This window comes from Diabrotica virgifera, chromosome 9 (assembly GCF_917563875.1).
Source record: "Diabrotica virgifera virgifera chromosome 9, PGI_DIABVI_V3a".
NCBI classification, from domain to species: Eukaryota; Metazoa; Arthropoda; class Insecta; order Coleoptera; family Chrysomelidae; genus Diabrotica; species Diabrotica virgifera.
In genome coordinates, this window is record NC_065451.1 from 6746011 (window position 1) to 6768548 (window position 22538).

Sequence of the window (22538 nt, forward strand, 5' to 3'; positions counted from 1 at the left end):
TTATAAGCGTCTCCTCGTACGACCCAAAAAGTTACAAAAAATACTTACTTCGGGATTATGGATGCACTCCAGCGTAATAGAAAGATAATTTTGAGGAAACGGGATTTTTAGTTTAGTTAGTTCCGTAATAAGGTAAGAGGTGGCATTAGAATTATGACTGCATTGAAAAATCCAGTGATTAAAGTTGTCAAAACTGTCACTGCAGTCACAGAGGGGGGATGTGGCCAATTTCATCTTATAAAGCTTGGAGTTGACTGCTCCGTGTCCAAAGAGGCACCTAATGTATTTGGTGTTAATTTTTCTAATGGGATGGCTTCTTTTAGCAAGCTTTGTATGTCTATGACATAAATATTCTTGTTCTATATCAACTATTCTATCATTCGTATGTTGCAACCTTTTCTAAATTTTCCAGGAAAAATTTCTATGAACCACACCATCAGAGTTTGGCCAGGACACCTTCAGACGTTGAAAATTACAGAACCAGAATGGATATCATCGTTAGAGGAACTGATATACCACAACCAAACTTTTGTTTCGAAGAAGGCAAATTTCCAGAATACATCATGCAGGTTCTGTTGAAACAGGGATTCAATGAACCCACTGCTATCCAATCACAAGGTAAGATTTGTCAGCTGCTTATTATGTTCACCAGAAATTAATTTATTTGATTTTATGTTGTTTTATGGTGAAATACAATATTAGTCCAGAGAAATAAGGTTTTTGTCTGGACACTTGAGCAGCCAGGTTGCAAATGGATTTTTTGGGTACTGTATACCTAATACATTATAAATACAAAAATGCCCGTCACAGTTCGGACGAGAAACTTAATTATTAACAAATAAGGGTCAAAAGTGGCAGTTTTTTCGTTTAAATCACTACAGGTAAAAATAGGGTAATTAAATATCTTATTTATAATATTTTTCTTTTTGTAGATGAGCCAAGGTTTAAAATGGCACTTTGAATTTTGGTCCGATTTTTTTTTGTTTCGGAAAGTGCAAAATAAGACTAAAATTTCAAAAATAAAAAATGTGCTATAACTTTTGCGAAAATGGCCTTAAGACTTTCATATTGCACGAAAAGTTGAGTCAAACATTCCATATAATGCACAAAAAATTTTAAAACGATTCGTCAATTAGTTTAAATTTTATTCAATTTGTTTTTCGCAAAGAGCTTTTTTTTTTCGCAATGTTATTGTTTAGAAAATAATAATGACATATCAATTCTGTGGAAACCACATGCAAGAATAATAGTTATATTTTTAAAGTATTGAAAAAAATCATTAAAAAGTCGTTTTTATCACTCCGAAAAAAGCTTAGTAAAATAGTAATTTTTGGCTTCTAAACAATTTGAATAATGTTAATATTGAATATATAGAGTAAATCTACTTTAGGATTTCAAAAGCTGGTATTTTTATACGAATTTTCAGAAAAAACTTCTTGCCCTAGTTTAATTAGGTTCAAAGTTAGCCACTTTTTATTTAATTCGCAGTTACTTCTATATTATACCAGAGAACAATAACCACAGAGAAGCGTCACGACCGTACTTAAAACGTGTACTGTTTTTGTAGACGCATGCGTGAACCTGGTTGCTTTAAGTGTTCTTAACACATGCTAATTCCAGCTAATTCTGTCGCTCTGGTTGTTTTACGATAGTCCGTAGGCGTGTATGGTAAATACTCGACTTGAACAAGTTTGTTTGAGCATTTATATAATAATTATACATAATAGTTAAAATGTCTGGTTACTCGTGTGTGGTTCACGGATGTTCCTCTGCGACAGGAAGAGGAATAAGTTTATTTAGATTTCCTAAGAATAATAACAGGTAATTGTTATTGCTTTGTAATTTATACATATTAGTTATTAGGTTTCTAATAGTCTTAATTTGACTTGATTAAATATTATTGATAATAAATCATGACGAAAGTGATTCCTTTTCTTGTATACATTACCCCTAAGTAATGCATAAAAAAACTAAACTTCGTTCTGCCAAGCAACGGATATTTCAAAAAATAATAAATTTGATGTCAGTGCATGTATTTCATAACAGACGCAAGTCTGCAAAGGGCCAACCAGGTCAAAACAGATGTTGTCCGGGTGTCATCGCATTCCAAGATATCCTATTTTTATGAAATAAAAATATATAAAGAGTTCTATATACACGACAATTTCTGATCTGATTTAAACGACGCAAAAAAATACTATTCAAACTAAAAATTGTTGGAGACATAATTGGGGCGATAATTTTGAAAATCTTAAAATTATAGCAGAACAAGACTTCAAAATTGCAAAAACACGGTTGCAAATTAACAAACTTACATTAAATTATGAAAAAATTAAATACTTATCTACCTTCTGCAGTGCAGTATACAAAAATACTGCCAACTTTTAATTCGTTAAATATAACAAAGATTAAATATATCGATCGGAGTATACATCTAAATCGTATTGTAGTCATTTGTTTTTGTTAACATTTTGTTTTTTGAATGTACCTGATATCTTTAGAAACAAAGAAAATAGACGATTTTTTAGTTTAACATGTCTTTTGTGGATGCAAAGGTACAAAGGTGGATACATCGATATTGTATTGTAGTCTTGTGTTTTATTACACAACGTATTATGTTTTCCGTTTTTTGCGTTATTTTTTTCGGGTATTAGCGCACTTATCACCGAATATTATAGTATAGGTCCCCGTGCGTGACAAGCTTTAGGTTCTTGACGTTCGGCGATATTTGTACTGCTTAGAGCTATTTAAAATATTAAAACTATTATTATTACTATTATTTAAAATACAGAGATAAAATTCAACTTCAAGAAAAATTGTCAAATTATGAAACATGGAGAGAATTAAATGTAAAATATCTTCATACTTTTGCTCCAAAGATATATCAGAGTCCATATATAGTCCATAAAATTGAAAAATATCTTTCTATCTAAAAATCTATAAATTCTTTGTTTAACATTTGTAGTGCCCAAGCATGGATAAAAGCTTGTAACAGACAAGATTTGCTATTTAAAATGGATTCACTATATAATAGTTATAGGATTTGTGAACTGCACTTTGAAGACAAGCTTATTTTAAAAGGATATAGGTACAAGAAAAACATTAGTCTCTGACGCAGTACCTACAATATTTCCATGCAATATAAGCAATATAATTGACCACGGTGAAGATATTCAAGAACCACCAAAAAAGATTATCGTTTTAGGTTTGTGTACATTTCAGTTAAAAATAGTATATTGTACAACAAGTGAGAAAAAACACATATTTCTCACGAGCGCAGAAGTTTGTTGGAACGAGCCGATGAGGAGTGCCGCAAAAAAGCGAGGGAGAAATAAACTTGCGTGCATAGAAATCAGCCCATTTAAAAATTTGGTCATTTTTGATATCTCGTATTTACTAAACCTGTTGGCCGATTTAAGTGATTTCTTAATATGTTGTAGCTTGATTCTTAAACAATACCGCTGTAATCATATTATTGCTAAACAGGTAAATTTTCATTGTATACCGGCGAATCAAACTCTGTTTTTTTTTGGCGGCCCTTTTGGATTTTCTATAATGAACTCTTTATTAATAGTCAAGCCCTTTCATTTGATACCCATATTGAAGTAGTTGTGAAAAAATATGTAATCCGCCATTTTATAGCGGTGGACATCTTGGATTTACAATGATACTGAATGTATGTAGTGTATGTAATGTTACAAATCGGTGTAATTGTAACGATTCGTATAAGACTTTTTTGATTATTGTTTAGATTGTTGCCTATTTATATTTATAGAAATATACTCTTACAGTACTTCTTGGGTTTTTATTCGTTTGCTCCGGTATTCGACTTTAAAGGAAAAATGTACTTTTGATAGGTTTCCAAGACAAGAACAATATTGACATTCAATTTCAACATAAAGTTTCTTGTTATCAATCACGAACATTTGTCACCCAAAGAAAATTGGAACTTTCAGAGTTTGTGACATTTCCGTGGCCGTTACAATGGCTGTGTTTTTTTTTTCGATAACCTATATTAAAAAATATAATTTATTAGGAAATACCTCGACGAACAAATTATATCTTGTATCAGCCAAGCCAAAAACAAGCAGTGAATGTCACATCTACCGTAATAAATAGATATATTTTATTATTGGTCTTTCAATGCCAAAATCAGGATAAACAAAAAGGTATTTTCATTTATGGTTCCAATCCATATGATTTTCACCATTACTTTGCATTGTGCGATATATTTGCAACCTTTTGTAAATCAAAAATAATTCCATTATTATAAAGAATGCCAACAAAAGCCGGCCCTGTACGCAACTTTTTTCTCGGTGAGATATTTTATATTTATTGAAAGTCAACATAAATGTTTAATTTTATTTACGAATTTATATTGTGTGATATGCCCACTGACTATTGCTTCGATGGCCGCTCTGGTTGCTTTCTGGTTGTTGTCGGCTTAGCCACGAAAGATCAAAGGCGTGTCGTTTCTCTGTGGTTATTGTTCTCTGATTATACATCAAATTCTCCTGTAACAGTGTAAGTAAGTTACCATACTACTCCGAAACGGCTGGGCCGGTTTTTATAAAATTTTACAGATTTATCCTGTAGGACGTTGAAGAGGTTTCAATCTATTTTTTATACCCATAAGTTATAAGGAGGGGTTGCCCCCCCGACATTTTTTTTATTTTTTTGGACAAAATTATTTACCTTAATTTTATATGATGTAGAATTAAAAAATACATACAACCCTTAATTTTCACTCATCTATCACCAACCCCTATTTGTTAATAGCCATCTATATATTTACATCTATATAATTCTCCTGTCAGTGTTAGTTTCATACTCCTCCGAGACCGCTTGACCGAAGTTTATGAAATTATATATGTATATTCGGTAGGTCTTAGAATCGGTCGTAATCTATTTTTCATATCCCTGAGTGATAAGGGGAGTTCCCCTAACATTTTGTAATGTTAGGTGGGGTTGTGTGTACATAACTTATTCTATAAGACTACGAGTACATACAAATTTAAAAAATTATCAAAATCCATCAACAAATTCCAGCGATATTAATCGCAGCATATGTTTGCAGAATCAGTTTCATTTTTTGGGTGCACGTATTTTAGTAATTCCCCTCCACCGACCACGAATTAATTCCGTTCGGACGCCAGTTTTAAAGCTTTATTAACCACTCTGTTGAGGTTCAAAGTTTACTCAAACTTTTACACATAACCTATATATCTTCAACTTCAAAATGGCTTTAGTTAGGTTGCTTAATTGTTATAAACAAAGTAGCCGTAAACTAAATAAAAAAGTGGTTAACTTTTACCGTAATAAACCAAGGCAAAAAGTTTTTCTTTGAAAATTCGTATAAAAATACCAGTTTTTCAAATTCCATTGTAGTTTTAGCCTACAGTCAATATTAACAAAGTTATTCAAATTGTTTATAAGCCAAAAATGACTATTTTAGTAAAATGTTCTCTGAGTGATAAAAATGACTTTTTAATGATTTTTTTAAATGCGTTGAAAATATGACTATTCTTCTTTCATGTTGTTTTCACAGAATTGCTGTATCATTATTATTTTCTGAACAATAACATTGCGAAAAAAAGATCTTTGGGATAAACAAATTGAATAAAATTTAAACTAATTGACGCATCGTCTTAAAAATTTTGTGCATTGTATGGACTGTTTGACTCAACTTTTCATGCAATATGAAAGTCCTAAATTCAATTTTCGCAAAAGTTATAGTAAATTTTTTATTTTCGAAATTTTAGTTTTATTTTGAAATATCCGAAGCAACAAATAATCGGACCATAATTAAAAAAACGCTATTTTAAACCTTTTCTCATCTACTAAAAGAAAAATATTATAAATAAGACATGTAATTATCCTATTTTTACCTGTAGCGATTTAAACGAAAAAACTGTCATTTTTACCCTTATTTGTTAATAACTAAATTTCTCGTCCAAACTGTGACGGGCATTTTTGTATTTATAATGTATTAGGTATATAGTACCCAAAAAACCCATTTGCAACCTGGCTGCTCAAGTGTCCCGAACATGGTATATTTTTGCCTTATTTCCCTGGTGTACTTATATAGAGATAAGAAAATAATGTGAAAGTATGTATTGGTGAATGTTTTTTTTTCCTTATTTAGGTTGGCCCGTCGTTTTATCTGGAAGAGATTTGGTAGGAATTGCTCAAACTGGTTCTGGTAAAACTCTAGCTTATATGATACCAGCTGCAGTGCATATAAACCACCAACAAAGACCACAAAGAGGAGAAGGACCTATCGCACTAATTCTTGCTCCAACTAGAGAGTTGGCTCAACAAATACAAAAAGTAGCCCACGAATTTGGCACTACTACGATGATTAGGAACACATGTATATTCGGTGGCTCTCCCAAAGGACCCCAAGCCAGGGATCTGGAGAGAGGCGTAGAAATTGTGATAGCAACTCCAGGAAGATTGATAGATTTCTTGGAAAAGGGTACTACGAACTTGGCGAAGTGTACTTACTTGGTTTTGGATGAAGCAGATAGGATGTTAGATATGGGTTTTGAGCCTCAGATTAGGAAGATTATCCAACAAATTAGGCCGGACAGGCAGGTTCTGATGTGGTCTGCTACATGGCCCAAACAAGTACAACAGTTAGCTGAAGAGTTTTTAGAAAATTATATTCAGGTACGTTTGAATTTTTGCATTATTTCCATTTACTTGTATTTTTTTAAGTCTTTTTTGACATTAATAGTAGCAGATTTAAATATTTTTCGCATAATTTACTATGTTGGTGTACTGGTAGTTTAAAGGATTTTTCAAAGTCTAATAGACTTAGGGCCGGTTGTTCGAACGCTAATCAACAATGATCATTATCAAATATTTAATTACTGTCACCAACTGTCAATGTCTACTTTGTTTAGGTTGCTGAAAACATAATTGATTACAATTATGAAATTACTAAATCAATTATGTTAATAATTGTTATGTTAATTGATTAACTAATCTCATAATTATAATCAATTACGTTTTCAGCAACCCAATCAAAGTTGACATTGACAGTTTTGGTGACAGCAAAAGGGCCGGTTGTTCGAACGCTAATCAACAATGATCACTATCAAATATTTAATTACTGTCACAACTGTCAATGTCAACTTTGGTTGGGTTGCTGAAAACATAGTTAATTATAATAATGAGATTAGTTAGTCAATTAACATAACAATTATTAACATAATTGATTAACTAATTTCATAATTGCCATCAATAATTATGTTTTCGGCAACCCAACCAAAGTTGACATTGACAGTAATTAAGTATTTGATAGTGATCAATGCTGATTAGCGTTCGAACAACCGGCCCTGAAAACTGCAACTATTGATGATAAAATGATTTGTTTAAAGAAAGAAGTGATTCAGTTTCTAATAAATAATACCCTCAAAAAGTTTTGACTATTAATAATAGGGATACAAGGGAACCATAGGTATGCCACACTTTTGGTGAAGGCTGTCTGTACAAATTATGTTCAACAATGTGCCTGTAAGTTGAAACCATATCGAAAACTTTATTATTAATTTTATGAAAAAAGTTAAAAAGCTCTGCATGGCGTAAAAACTAAGATTCAACTATCAGATATCAAATTTTATGAATATTATACCAGGTATGTCAAAAAATATGAATTTCGCTCAAGAGTAAAGTAGTTTTATTTTTCACAATATTAAAAATTGTTATGTAAAATTGTTTGGAATTAAGAACTATATTTTAATATGCAATTTTACATTCTTCTAATTGGGAAAAAAATTTGAAAATTTTCCTTAAATTATGGATAACCAACATTATTTTCAGTTTAAAAATAAAATAAAAATTCCATTTTTATTCAGTTGCAATGCAAAGGCCTCTCAAACAGAACAGCATAAAAAATATTGAAAGTTTCGAGATGTGGTGCTACCGTCGAATGCTGAAGATAAGTTGGGTTGAAAGAATCACAAATCTTGAAGTAATACGAAGGATAGGAAGAGACCCAGAAATTTTGTTAACGATAAAACGAAGAAAACTCGAGTATTTGGGTCACCTGATGAGAGGTCATAAATACACATTACTTCAAAATATAATGCAAGGAAAAATAGAAGGAAAACGAAATCCAGGCCGTAGAAGAATGTCGTGGATGCGTAATTTGAGAGAGTGGTTTGGCTGCACCACTAATGAACTTTTTAGGTCAGCTGTAAACAAAGTCAGGGTAGCCTTGATGATTTCCAATCTCCGATAGGAGTGGCACAAGAAGGAGAAGAATGCAAAGGCAAAACAATCTTATTTTTCACTTAGAACAGGGAGCGCAGACCAGCACTCTGAATCGAAGATTTTCGACTCTTATTGGAGTCATCATCGGAGAGGCATAGGCCTGCTGCTCTCTGCTCGAAGTGACCAAACCATGAAAGTTTATCCCCACATTGCAACTGACGTGTATGGAGGAGATGACTAGCGTCATCTGGCAACTGATAAGTAAGATAAAGTTTGCATCCAATTAATAATATTGAAAAGTATTAAAAATATTACTAAAAGATTTTTAAATGAAAACTTTGTGGTCCATTTCCTATGGCTTCTAAAATTGGCAAGCCAGATGGATGCTGAAGCGAAGAAGACAAGAGGGAATTCAAAAACTTGCAATTCACGACCCTGTCGTAAGGAAATGGACCAAAAAGTTTTCATGTAAAAATCTTTTAGTAATATTTTTCAATATTATTAATGTTGCTATTAGGATGAAAACTTTACCTTACCTTTTATTATTTTCAGTTATTTCAATTATGATAACTCTTTTATTACTAATTTTACGAAAAAAAGTTATTCTTTATAAAATGTTCGGCATCGTCTAACACCTAAAATATAACAATCTTATATCAAATTTTACCAATTTTATACGAGGTATGTCAGAAAATATGAATTTCGCTCAAGCGTAAATAATATACCTTGATCTTTTACAATATCGAAAATTGTGATTATGAAAAGTTATTTAGAATTAAAAACTATGTTCCAATATGCAAATATATCCTTCGAATTAAAATATTCTGAACTATAAAGGTACCATACTCTTGATCAAGATTCATCATTTTGACATACCTTGTATAAAATTGATAAAATTTGATATAAGATGGTTCTATTTTAGGTTTTAGATTTAAATAATGCAGAACTTTTTATGAAGAATAACTTTTTCGTAAAATTAATAAAAAAGAGTTATCATAACTGAAAATAATGTTGGTTATCAATAAATTTTCAATTAGAAGGATGTAATTGCATATTAGAATATAGTTCTTAATTTCAAACAACTTTTCATAATAAAAATTTTCAATATTGTGAAAAATAAAACTACTTAACTCTTGGGCGAAATTCATATTTTTCGATATACCTCGTATAATATTCATGAAATTTAATATCTGATGGTTGAATCTTAGGTTTTAGACCAGTGAGACTCAACATGCGGCCCTCTAGCATTTTTATGCGGGCCGAAGGCTAACTAAAGGGCCCTGCGATCAAATTATTTGTCTTTCACGTGTTTTCTGTAATTATTTGATAGTGTGCCGATGTGTTTAAGGCGTGTTTGGGAGTGAGGAAGACAATTTAATGATTTTAATTTTAAATTATATTGAAATTTTTAAGAACTCTGATTAAAAAGCGGGGTATTATTAACTTTTAATAATAAATTATTAAAGTTAATGGACAAATACTCATTTTAAAAATAATCAAAATTTATTTACTACATTGCAACAGCTCATTTTTTTAATCACAAGAAAAGTTCAGTTACGGTTTAACAAAAAAAAAACTTTTAAATAATTGTGACCTTGAAACAACACCCTGTATATTAAAATTATCAAAATTCGTCTGCACATTTGAAAAAAGCACAAAAACTAAGTTTAATTGCTCGCTTAAATTTTTTACGCAGATAATTTAATGAAATTAATTTTGAAATTATATCGAAATTTTTGTTTTGAAAGTTCGAGTTCTTAAAAATTTCGACATAATTTCAAAATTAAAGTCATTGAATTGCCTGCGCAAAAAATGGAAGCTCCTTTCAAATGTGCAAAAGGGTTTTGAAAATTTCAATATACAGGATGTTGTTTCAAGGTCACAATGGAATTAAAATTTGGTTTAATCCGGATCTGGATTTTTCTTGTGATTAGTAGTTGGGTGGTTTGGGTTCTAAATGTGACATATGTGTACCAAATATCAAAAAAATATACAAGGTGGTTCTAAAGTTATGGGTCCAGAAAGAAATGGGCAAAATCTATAAAACACCCTGTAACACGGTTATAAAGTCGGTGGAGTAATACATTTAGTATGAATAGAACCGCCTCATTTACCTCTATTCACCATTCAAGTATTTCCGTTTCCCAATGAAACACCCTGTATACTACTTCATCTTGATTGCGGCCCGCAAACAGTGGCAATAGCTACTATGTGGCCCAGGAAAGAAAAAGGTTGAGTATCGCTGTTTTAGACCATGCAGAACTTTTTATGAAGAATAACTTTTTTTCATAAAATTAATAATAAAAAAGTTTTCAATATGGTTCCAACTTACATTGACATACTGTATATATTTTAAATTACTTATAATTTTCTTCATAGGTCAATGTTGGAGGACTCTCTCTATCTGCAAACCACAACATAAAACAAATAGTAGAAGTTTGCGACGAACTAGAGAAGGAAGAAAAACTGATTAGGTACTTGAAGGAATTTGGCTCAGACAGACAAAACAAAATAATCATCTTCGTAGAAACCAAGAAGAAGGTCGATGATATTACAAAAGTCGTCAAGAGAGAAGGTAAGTCTACATTTATTTATCTTAATTTTTTCTTAACGTTTGTCCAGGAATCTTTTAGTGAATGACTTATAAACAGTGTAATCATAATCTTGTATTATTTCAGGATTTTCCGCAATTTCAATGCATGGAGACAAATCACAGCCCGAACGTGATTACGTATTGAATGAGTTCCGTTCTGGTAAATCGTCCATTTTAGTAGCTACCGATGTTGCAGCTAGAGGATTGGACGTGGAAGATGTCAAATATGTAATAAACTATGATTACCCCAATTCCAGTGAAGACTACGTTCATCGTATTGGTAGAACAGGACGTTGCCAACAAGCAGGTAATAATTCACACCTTATAAGTAGCTCTTTACAGATATCGCTAAAATGGTAGTAGTATTATGTTGTTGCAACTGACGATTTATTACAGGTACTGCATACGCTTTCTTTACTCCAAACAACCAACGCCAAGCCAAAGACTTGATAGCTGTATTGGAAGAAGCAGGCCAAGTAGTGAACCCACAACTGCTCGACCTAGCCCAGCAAGCCAAGAGCACCAATCCTAAGCAACACCGTTGGCAAAACAGAAATAAGGACAATTCTTCGCCTAGCAGTCAAAATTCCAACAAGGTGAAGACTTGGACGAACTCAAAGAGCTTCGGTGAGTTCAAGCCCAACAGTGGGCCTAGGATTACCAATAACATGAGAAACGACGCGATGCAGAGAAACCAGAGGAACAATTACAACAATTTCTCTCATTACCAGAACGGACAGGTCTACCAACAGTCTTACAGCCCCAACAGCATGTACCAAGCGCAACAGCAAACTCAGCAACAGTCGATTTCTAACGGAACTCCCAGAAACTATGGTAAGGACTATTATGGTGCCTCCGTTTTATTTGATTCTGACAGACATTACGAGTCTCCCAAGGAGTACCATTGTAAGTAGAATATTACGAAATTATTCTAGTTACTATCGTTACTAATTTCTTTGGACTGTACACCATTCTACTAAATCTTATCATTCATCATTTTCGCTTTTTTATTTGTACAAGGTGTTTCCGAAGTAATGGATGATCCTTCGTTAAATTTTGGGACTAAAATTCCTATAAATATGTGTAATAAGCTTTGTGAAATTGACAATGAAATAAGATTTTTACGATTTTTTATATCAATTTAATAATGTTCGAGATAATTCAACACCTAGATGTAGGTGTAGTTGTAGCTCATCATTTGCTCAAGAGTTATCTAGAAGCTGTTATAAGTCCAGATTCGCTACAATATTTTAACATTTTAGTGAAATATCTAATTAATAATTTCTAAGATGTATTTGTCAAAATAGGGAAAATATAAAGTCTATACAAATCCAGAAATACAGAGTGGGCAAAAGAAAACACTCCACCTCGATATTTGGCAGTATTTATTAAATTTTAAGGAAATGACGAAACAGGTTGATTTTTGATCTAATGGTGACACATTTTTACGGTACATACATTTGTCAACCCCCTCCTTTCCACTTCCCCCACCCCTTATTTTTAAATAGGGAATAGGAGTCGTGTGCTAGCTCATTTAAAAGGTTATTCAATTCTCTATTCAGTAATATAAACATTAACATAATTATTTATACAAGGTGTCCAAGAAAAAAATATTTTAATTAAATAAATTAACACAAAAAGAAGAACGTATGTAATTTATTTAATTCAAAATACATTCTACTGCTGTCACAAAACAGAAAAAAATGTTTTTTGGTAAATAAACCTTGCTTTTCGCTTAATTTTAATGTTCAAGCTGCCACCCATCCGTCTCTTGGTAGGTTCAATGTTGAATTTAAGCGAAAAACAATATTTTATTTGTCAAATAAACATTTTTCTCTGTTTTCTGTTAGTAGTAGAATGTATTTTGAGTTAAATAAATTGCATACATTCTTCTTTTTGTGTCAATTAATTTAATTCAAAAAATTTTTTTCTTGGGCACCCTGTATAAATAATTATGTCAATGTTTATATTACTGAATAGAGAATTGAATAACCTTTTAAATGAGCTAGCACATGACTCCTATTCCCTATTTAAAAATAAGGGGTGGGGGAAGTGGAAGGAAGGGGGTTGACAAATGTATGTACCGTAAAAATGTGTCACCCTTCAATCAAAAATCAACCTGTATCCTCATTTCCTTAAAATCTAATAAATACTGCCAAATATCGAAGTGGACCGTTTTCTTTGACCCACTCTGTATATTTATAAAAACCGCAACAATTCACTTTTACAAGTATTAGCTGCCCAAAGCAGTTTTTAAACATAGTAATATTTTTATTTTCGATTTTAAATGTTTAATATTATATCTTGTATATCATTATAGAAAAAACCTTTTCGCACATTTTTTTGGAAAATATTCCAGATTGCTTTGGAAATACTCTGTACCTTTACAATTTTTAGATTTTTTAATCTGAAATTGTGTATACCTCGAAGAAATGCCACTTTACAATACCTATTTTTATTTTATTACGAAACAAAAATTCAAATTATTCTTGTATTAATTTGTCTTATTGTTTGTGATATTAATTAGCAAAATAAACAATTGACTGTTATGTCATCAGTTAAAACGATGAAGTAAATTGAAACACATTATTAATAAGACACTTCACTTGATAATATGCTTTAAATTTTCCGAAGGGATATGATCATCTCTTAGAACTACACTCAGGTGCAAAAAAATCGATTCACTGAAAATTTGGTCATTTTTGATGTCTCGAATTTCCTAAACCTGTTGTTCGATTTAAGTGATTTTTTACCATGTTATAGCCTTATTCATTATCAATATCGCTGTTAATAATATTGTTGCTAGACAGGTAAACTGTCATTGTATATTGGGTGTACGAATCAAACTGTGTTTTTTTCTCAAAGTTCGCATCACCCTGTGGACTATTATTCTAGAGTTTATAAAATACTGAAATTAAAACCCAACTATAGCCTCAGGTTTCCTTAACATTCTGTTTTCAGATCCATTCGCTTATATTGGATAATGAAAAAGTTATGTACTTTAACAACTGGCCATGTTCGTCATCAGTACAGGGTGTTTCGAAATAAGTGCGGCAAACTTTAAGGGGTAATTTGACACATGAAAATAATGACAGTTTGCTTTATAATCATATGTCCGTAAACGCTTCGTTTCCGAGATACGAGATGTCTATTTTTTTTACAAACTGACGATTTATTTATTCCTTTAAAACCAGTTGAGATATGCAAATCAAATTTGGTGGGTTTTAAGACGTAGTTATTACACACTTTTTGACATACAATTAAGAATTTAATATTCACCATTAGCGCGCAAACGGGTATTATGACAGATCATATTACCCGTATGCACGCCAATGGTGAATATAAAATTCTTAATTGTATGTCAAAAAATGTGCAATAACTACGTCTTAAAACCCACCAAATCTGATTTGCAAATCTTAACTGGTTTTAAAGCAATAAATAAATCGTCAGTTTGTAAAATAAAATTGAACATCCCGCATCTCGAAAACGAGGCGTTTACGGACATATGATTATAAAGCAAACTGTCATTATTTTCTCATTTAAAATTACCCCTTAAGAGGATCGGTACGTATTTTCCGCTGCAATGCTATTCAAATGGGGATTCATTTTTTTCGAATCCTGAGAAAACTAATAAGTATTTTTGAAAAATTTAAACGCAGAATGAAAGATTACGTTATTAGCGAGGGCCGAATGTCCCTGAGAACTTCTATAATGTTTATTTTAATAAGTTACAGGGGTGAAAAACTAAGAGAAAATTTAGTGTGATTTTTAATTTCAAATATATCATTCAAAATAAACTTTTTATTTATTCTAAGGGACTTTCGGCCCTCGGTAATAATTTAGTCTTTCATTCTGCGTTTAAATTTTTCAAAAATATTTATTGGTTTTTTCAGGATTCGAAAAAAATGAACACAATGCCATGGTAATATTTTCCAAATCTATCTTTGTCTTACAACGCACTCAGCCGAATATAATATTGTCAGCATATATTGTCAGTCAGACACTGACAATCAGTGACAATTTTAAATATTTGACATTGCGTCGGGAATATGTTGAGTTATTGATTAAATATTATTGATATAATATAGTGTATTTGATAAATAATGGATTTAAGACGTGAACTTAATAAAAAGTTATTTATTGTGTATTATTTGTGGAAGATCCAAGCAAAGAATACATCAGGATAATATATTCTGTGATCCAAGTATTTTGTTGTTAAAGATGTTCAAAATTGTAAGTGTTCCATAACAATATATTATCAAAAAATCACTTTAACACTTTTCCTCTTTTCTCGATTGAGTATTAGTCTTTGTAGTACAAATAAATTATTACCAACACTGAATACATAGTTAGTGAAAAAATTATCACATTTATTAACTGAATTAATAATTTGCAATTATAAAAATAACAGTTATCCAAGAACATTCAAAACCCATCTCTTTAAATTAATGATGACATTTTCAAGTAGAATGACATTCTAGTAATGTTTACATAATATGAATATTATTCATACCAGTGTGAATTTTACTACACGTAATTTGCCGTGTAAAGACAGAAAAAGTAGGGATACACGTAAAATATTTGCGAATTATGTACCCATAGCCTTAAAGTTTGTCGCACTTATTTCGAAACCCCCTGTACTGATGACGAACATGGCCAGTTGTTAAAGTACCTAATTTTTTTGTTATCCAACATAAGCGAATGAATCTAAAAACAGAATGTTAATAAATCCTGAGGCTATAGGTGGTTTTTAATTTCAGTATTTTATAAATGATAGAATAGTCCACAGGGTGATGAGAAAAAAACACAGTTTGATCCGTACATCCGGTATATAATGACAGTTTACCTGTCTAGAAACAATATTATTACAGTGATACTGTCAATGAATAAGGCCATAACATGGTAAAAAAATCACTTAAATTGGACAACAGGTTTAGGAAATTAGAGACATCAAAAATAACCAAATTTTCAGTGGATCGATTTTTTGCACCCAAGTGTAGTTACTTTGTTTGAGCTCATCAAAATTGTGTAAAGTTTCGGTTATGATCCTATCGTTTGTTGCAACATTTGGTCCTTACAGGACCAAATCCTTAGTTTTGGAAATGAGAAATGTCACATTGGACTAAATCCGGCAAATAGGGTCGCTGTTTTCTATTTCGGCCATGAAATTGTACAATAGAACGCCAGTTATTTTTATATATTTTTTTCTAAGTTATTAATATGAATTGTATCTTTCACATCTCATAAAACAGTCTACATCTAGTTTTGACCTTCTTCAGTGAACCTTCGCTATGTTTTCTCTACTACTTTGACTTTGGCGTCTAGAAATGGACCCACGTTTCATTAAGATTCGCTTATATGCGAAAAAAAAAATATTTTTGCATTTTATCGTGTCCAAGGTTTGAATTCCTCAAGATTGAGTAAAGTTTCGCCTATGATCTGATCGTTTTTTGCCACATTTGGTTCTTGGGATCACTCCTTTAAGGTTTGGCAACTAGAAATAGTCACAGTGGGCTAAATCTGGCGAATAGGGTGGCTGTTTCCTCAAATTGGCGACGAAACGGTCCAATAAACTGCACAGTACACTCCAATTACATACTGTTGTATCCTTTTTCAATTCATCGATATCAATAAATCGTTGTGCAGTCTTTGCTACGTTTTCTCTACTGCTTTAAGCCGTTTTTTCGTCTTCCATGTGCTAAAATGGATTACTTTTTCATCATGAGTCATCAATTGGTCAAAGAATTTTATTGACGATTCTTGGAAGGTCAAAGAAAATGAAGAGAAGGTTACCTCCCTTCAAACCCTTCTTACATCATATCACAGCAACTTTCACTCACGACTAACTTACGCAATCCTTTCCTGGGGACACTCTTGCCATATAGATAAGGTGTTTGGTCAGCAGAGAAAGTGTATTCGCATAATCACAGGTCAGGGTTATCGGGACGATTGTAGGCAGTCTTTCAGAAACCTGAGGATTCTCACACTACCTTCTGTGTACATTATGCAGTGCCTGTTGTATGTTCATCAAAATGTAGATCTGTATAAAACACAACAGCATACTTATCAGACTAGAAATCATGATGCCCTTGTACCAGACTTCAGTCGACTTGAGAGGACCAGAAATGGAACCAGATACCTAGCATTGAAATTTTATAACTGTATACCAATATCTATTAAAAGTCTTGATTTTAACCAATTTAAGAGACAAATTAAAAATTATCTTCTGATGGGTGCTTTCTACTCATTTGAGGAGTACTTCAGATCTAAATTTTGTTTTGTCCTGTAATTTAATTAGTGTTTAGTTTTTAAATTTTAGTAATAGGTTTTTTTTTACTGAAGTACTGTCAACTTTTAATGTAATTTTAGACAATTTTAATTATTGCTGACCTGTAAAAGTACATTTGTACATTATTACCAATAAATACTCTACTCTACTCTAAGAGAGCTATTTAATTTCTGAACTCACAGGAAAGGTAAGGTGGCAATTCTCTATAAATATGATTCCATTTAAATTTATTTCGCCATTTTCATTCTTCACAATATATTTTATAAGATTTACTAATTTATTTGGTGTCCGTTTTTAATGGTATCTTATTAACACTATTTTTACGAAGGGATTGTCTTTCACAATTGAATGAAATTATATTTAGGTAGTTAGATTTAATATGACGTATTTGTCAATGTAAACCGTCTGAATATAAAAACTTTAATTATTTTAAATGATTCATCATTTATTATTGTTTGTGTAGAACACATTTAAATCTGCACTTTTTGATGACATTTAAAATGTTGGTATCTTGTGGAATATAAAAATGTCTTGAGTTGCCTGAACTGACAACTTGGTCATCCTTTCTCAAGTCAATCTAACCTAATTAGCTTACAAACGAGAGTGTTTGTATATTACAGCAGGAGTGTGGTCATTTGTGATCTTTCTCTTCGCTCCTTGCACCTCTCGTGTCCAGATTCTACAACCAAATATAAAATTTTGCACGTTCAACCTACCAACTTTAATGTTGATGCCAAAACCGTCAAGAGGGCATAAGTCTGCTCCTTTAGGCCTATTTTAGCCTTTGCTTACAAACACAGCACTCCATTTTCGAAAACGGGACTGTCTTCTAAATTACTGTTCCATAATTTACGGTTTCTATATTAAATGGTTTGTCTTCTTTCTAAAAGGAGACCGGTCACAGTCATATATGATGATAAATAGGTGGACACAGGGAATCCTACAATGGAGACCAAGGAGGATGACCAGAAAAATGGAAGACCTCAGAGAGTTGGGGAGATGACATAAAAACAGTGTCAGGCAAACAGTTGATTAGATTGACACAGAATAGATAAAGAACGAAACAATTGGGAGAGAACTACATTTAGAATGGATGAAAAAAGGTTGACGAAGAAGAAGAGTGGGTATTAAACGGTTCATCATTCAATCAGAATCACTTTAGATTTACATAAATGGTTATTTAAAAAAGTTTTCTCGTTCTATAAGAGATGGAGCTATTAGGTCATTTTATTTTCAAAAGATTTTACAACTGTTTGGTCAACAATAAATTGTGATAGGCCTGGATACTGCGTACCGAAAAAAGTTGATTAATAGCAAGCTGAAAATTTGTTAATAGCTTAACAGTGTCTAGTCAGACAAACTTTGATGTATGGGAACACTGGAACAGGGGAAGTTTTATTTGTGGAATGTGTCACCCTGACAATTTTATCATTGTGAAAACTAGCAGGTTGTTTTTAGATTTATTCAATAGCAAACTTGATATAATACAGTGGAGCCTGCTTAATTCGAACTTCCATAATTCGAAATCTTCTTTAATTCGAATTTTTATTCTGGTCCCTCGCATTTCCTATATAAGTAATGGTAAAAAGTCGTGAATAATTCGAATTATATTTTGGATAATTCGAACTTTTCTGCTGTCTTTTCTGAATATCTTAGAATCTTTTGTCATTACTGAGAAGCTAAATTCTAAAAAGCAGCTAAAAATTTCGGATATCTTTGGAAAAAAATAAAGTCGGTCTTTTTTATAGCTTGCAAATGTTTTAATTGGTATTTTTGGCCGAATTTTGTTAGGTTGACAAATCTCGGGCAAGAATAGGAACAAAAACATCTCCAAGCAATAAAAATGATTAACTACTGTTTTTTGCTGATCAACTACTGATATTTATCATTTGCAGATGTTTTTGTAGGTAATCCTTGTTTTTGTTGATTTATTTTTTAATTCGAATTTTTGGATAATTCGAATTTTTTTAACGGTCCCCTGAGATTCGAATTATCCAAGTTTCACTGTATATGAAAAAATGTTTGTCCGTCAAATATGTTTGGCATTTTAATAAGTCCGACACGTAGAACATGTCAAATGACAGGAATTATGTTGGTGACAAATAGCAGTCTGATTTTTGCATGAGAATTTAATGTAGGGGTAACAAATCAATTGGAAGTCACATCAGTTTTGGAGTCACAAGATGGCCGGCGACGAGGATGCAGGGTCAATTGACGGTGACAATAATTTGCAGATTAATTTCAAATGCTGCATCAAAAAAGAGTGCAAAATTGTGATTTGTAAATTGTGTTTTAATGTGTTTCATCCCAGCTGTGCAAAAAGGGCTGGGTTTGAAAGTTGTGAGAAAAATTTAATAAAGTGCTGCGAGAATGGTGAACAAAACCTGAATCTTGATAAATCAACAATGGATTCAGAAATGCTTAAGTTAGAAAATGAGTTGTTAAAAAGACTTATAAAGGAAATGGAGGATAAGAACAGCATTTTAAAAGAAAATAATGGTCTATTATTACAAAGAGTAAGTTTTTTAGAAACAAAGTTATCTGAAAAAAGTGTAAAAACTAACAAAAACAAGCAATCCACAGTAAACAGTAGCCATCAACATCAAGGTCATGCCATTAGTGAAAGTGAACTACAGCTCAAATCTATGGATATCCCACAGAACACAAATTTCGCACAACCCACGCCGGTGAATCGATTATATCGTGACGTAGTTAAAATCGACAGTAGTTCATACGTACCAAAACTGTCAGCCACTCCGTTGACAGACGACAATGTTCAAAAACAAATGAACAAAACTTCTTGTGATGTTTCAATTACCGAAAAAGGGTTGGAGATTGATGCTGAAATTGTTGATAAAGCCTCACTAGACGATAACTACACCGAGGTAATGAGGAGAAAGACAAAACTTCGCACTAGAAGAAATATTGGCACTGCAGAAATAGCTCATGGTGATAGTGGTAGTGGTTTTACAGGAGAGGAGAGTAAGGTTTGGCTATACCTATACAGAGTTAGGAGGACATCTACAGAAGAAGATATTCGTAAATTTTTACGAGACAAACGAGGAATGGAAGAGAAATCTATTATGGTTAAGGAGCTACCCAGCCAAGAAAACATGCTAAAGCGATTTGTGGTTTCAGCTCCCTTCAACAAGAAGGATGATATGTATAAATCGGATTTCTGGCCTGTTGGAGTTGGTGTAAAAAGATTCCACATGAATCGATATAAAGAATTTTTAGGCAATGGTGGTGGAAATTTTTGAAGAAAGATATAACAGGTCGGTTAAAAATTGCACATGTTAATATTCGTTCTTTACTTCCTAAAATAGTTGATTTAGGTAATTACGTTATTGATAAACAATTTGATATATTTTGTGTATCTGAGACATGGCTCAAGCCAACAATACCGAATAATGCTATACAAATTTATGGTTACAATTTAATTCGTCAGGACAGAACAGCAGACTGTCGAGGAGTTTGTATGTATATAAAGAATAATTTGCAATTTTCTGAAGTTAAATTTGACAATCACATAGAACAAGTGTGGATTAAACTCAAAATTAATGACTTGTTGTTAGGTATAGGTGTTGTCTATAAACCACCAAACTACACAATTAATACCTTTGTTGAATCTTTTGAAAAATCTCTTGCCGATATGGTTACAGATTGTGATGAAATTTACTGTTTGGGTGATTTTAATGTTGACTTACTTAATTCACATCTGAGTCCAGCTCATAAAATTAATGATTTACTTGACAGTTTTAATTTGGTACAGATTATTGATAGGCCAACTCACATAACCCTTACATCGCAGACTCTGATTGATTATATAATTGTCTCAAATGAAAATAGAATTAACTCCTTTGGTGTATGTTCTGTTGATCACATAACAGATCATGAGCTTATTTATTGTGACATCAATATCTTCTCGGAAAAATCTGATCCAATCTTTAAAATTGTTAGAAATTTCAAACACTTTGATGCAAATCTTTTTTTGCTTGATTTAAACTCTACTCTGTTTACCAACATCTATCACATTGAAAACATCAACGACAAAGTAAAATCCTTAAGCAGCTCCATTGTGGCTCTTTTCGACAAACATGCTCCCTTTAAAAAGATTAAAGTCACTAAAAAATATAATCCTTGGTTAACAGATAATGTGAGACTTCTTATGTCACTAAGAGACAAGGCTAAAAAAAAGTGGCAGAAAACTAAGGAGCCAGCTCACCTTAACTACTACAAAATGATTAGAAATTATACAACATTAGCATATGAGAATGAAAAAAAAGCCTTCTTTCAACACAAACTGAATGTGGGTGGAATAAAAAATGCTTGGAAAAACTTAAAACTCCTTAATATTGGGAAGAATGAACACATAATTCCAGAAATTTTAAAAGAACCCTATGAGATTAATCAGTATTATACATCATGCATCCCACAACTACCAATCAATCAAAATACAATTGACTATTACTTAAATACTGTACCTAATCGAGAACTTTTCTCCTTTACTCCAGTACCCTGTGATTTAGTGCAAAAACTGTTATATACTCTGAAATCTAATGCTTTAGGCTCAGACGGTTTGAACTTAAAAATGTTACTTCAATGTTGCCCATTAATCATTCCTTATATAACACATATAATGAACTGTTGCCTCTCTAATAACTATTTTCCAGATGAATGGAAAAAAGCATTAATTAGACCCATACCTAAATGTAACAATCCAACCGAATATAAGGATCTACGACCTATCAGTATCTTGCCAACTCTATCAAAAGTGTTAGAACGCATCATGGAAATGCAGCTTCGCGATTATATTTCTAATAATACCATCTTAACTGATTTTCAGTCCGGGTTTAGGCCATTTCACAACTGTGAAACAGCACTCCTTAAAATAACTGATGACATTTTGAGAGAAAGGGATGTGGGTAAAGTTACCATTTTAGTTTTGATCGATTTCTCTAAGGCATTTGACACTCTTAATCATTCGCTACTTTGCGCAATTTTGCAGTCAATAGGCTTTTCCGTGGATGCATTGAATATGGTGGAGTCTTACCTGCGCCATAGGAAACAGAGCGTCAAAGTAGATGAAAGGTGCTCTGATTTTTTAAACATCTTGTCAGGGGTGCCTCAGGGTTCAATTTTAGGTCCAATCTTATTTACTTTATACACCACCAATATTGGGACTTCTCTGAATACCTGTAATTTTCATCTATATGCAGATGATACACAAATTTACCATTCATTCTACCCGGTTGACAGCGCAAGTGCTATTGAGACTGTTAATCAGGATATTAAATCATTAGTTGATTGGGCAAGAAATCATGCATTAAATATAAATTCTAAAAAAACTAATCTGGTGGTTTGTGGTCCTAGCCGGTTATGTCTGGAGATGAGTAACACCATTGAAATAGTTGTTGATAATGAAATCATTAAACC

General features: G+C 32.2%; 2 protein-coding genes across 5 annotated transcripts in view; one reads left to right on the forward strand and one right to left on the reverse strand.

The window, feature by feature from the left end:
- The window catches only part of LOC114325602 (heat shock protein 70 A1-like), a 517012-nt gene that overhangs the window by 26106 nt on the left and 468368 nt on the right, over nucleotides 1–22538 (reverse strand). The window lies entirely within an intron of this gene.
- LOC114325600 (uncharacterized) overlaps nucleotides 1–22538 on the forward strand; it is a 47540-nt gene that overhangs the window by 18145 nt on the left and 6857 nt on the right. For 3 of the 4 annotated variants that reach the window (XM_028273700.2, XM_028273701.2, XM_028273702.2), the window contains exons 4-8: nucleotides 413–618; nucleotides 6146–6672; nucleotides 10600–10795; nucleotides 10899–11120; nucleotides 11210–11719. In XM_028273700.2, coding sequence (XP_028129501.1) covers nucleotides 413–618; nucleotides 6146–6672; nucleotides 10600–10795; nucleotides 10899–11120; nucleotides 11210–11719 — 1661 coding nt within the window. The remainder of the gene's footprint in view (nucleotides 1–412; nucleotides 619–6145; nucleotides 6673–10599; nucleotides 10796–10898; nucleotides 11121–11209; nucleotides 11720–22538) is intronic. The other variant, XM_028273703.2, reaches the window with a different exon arrangement.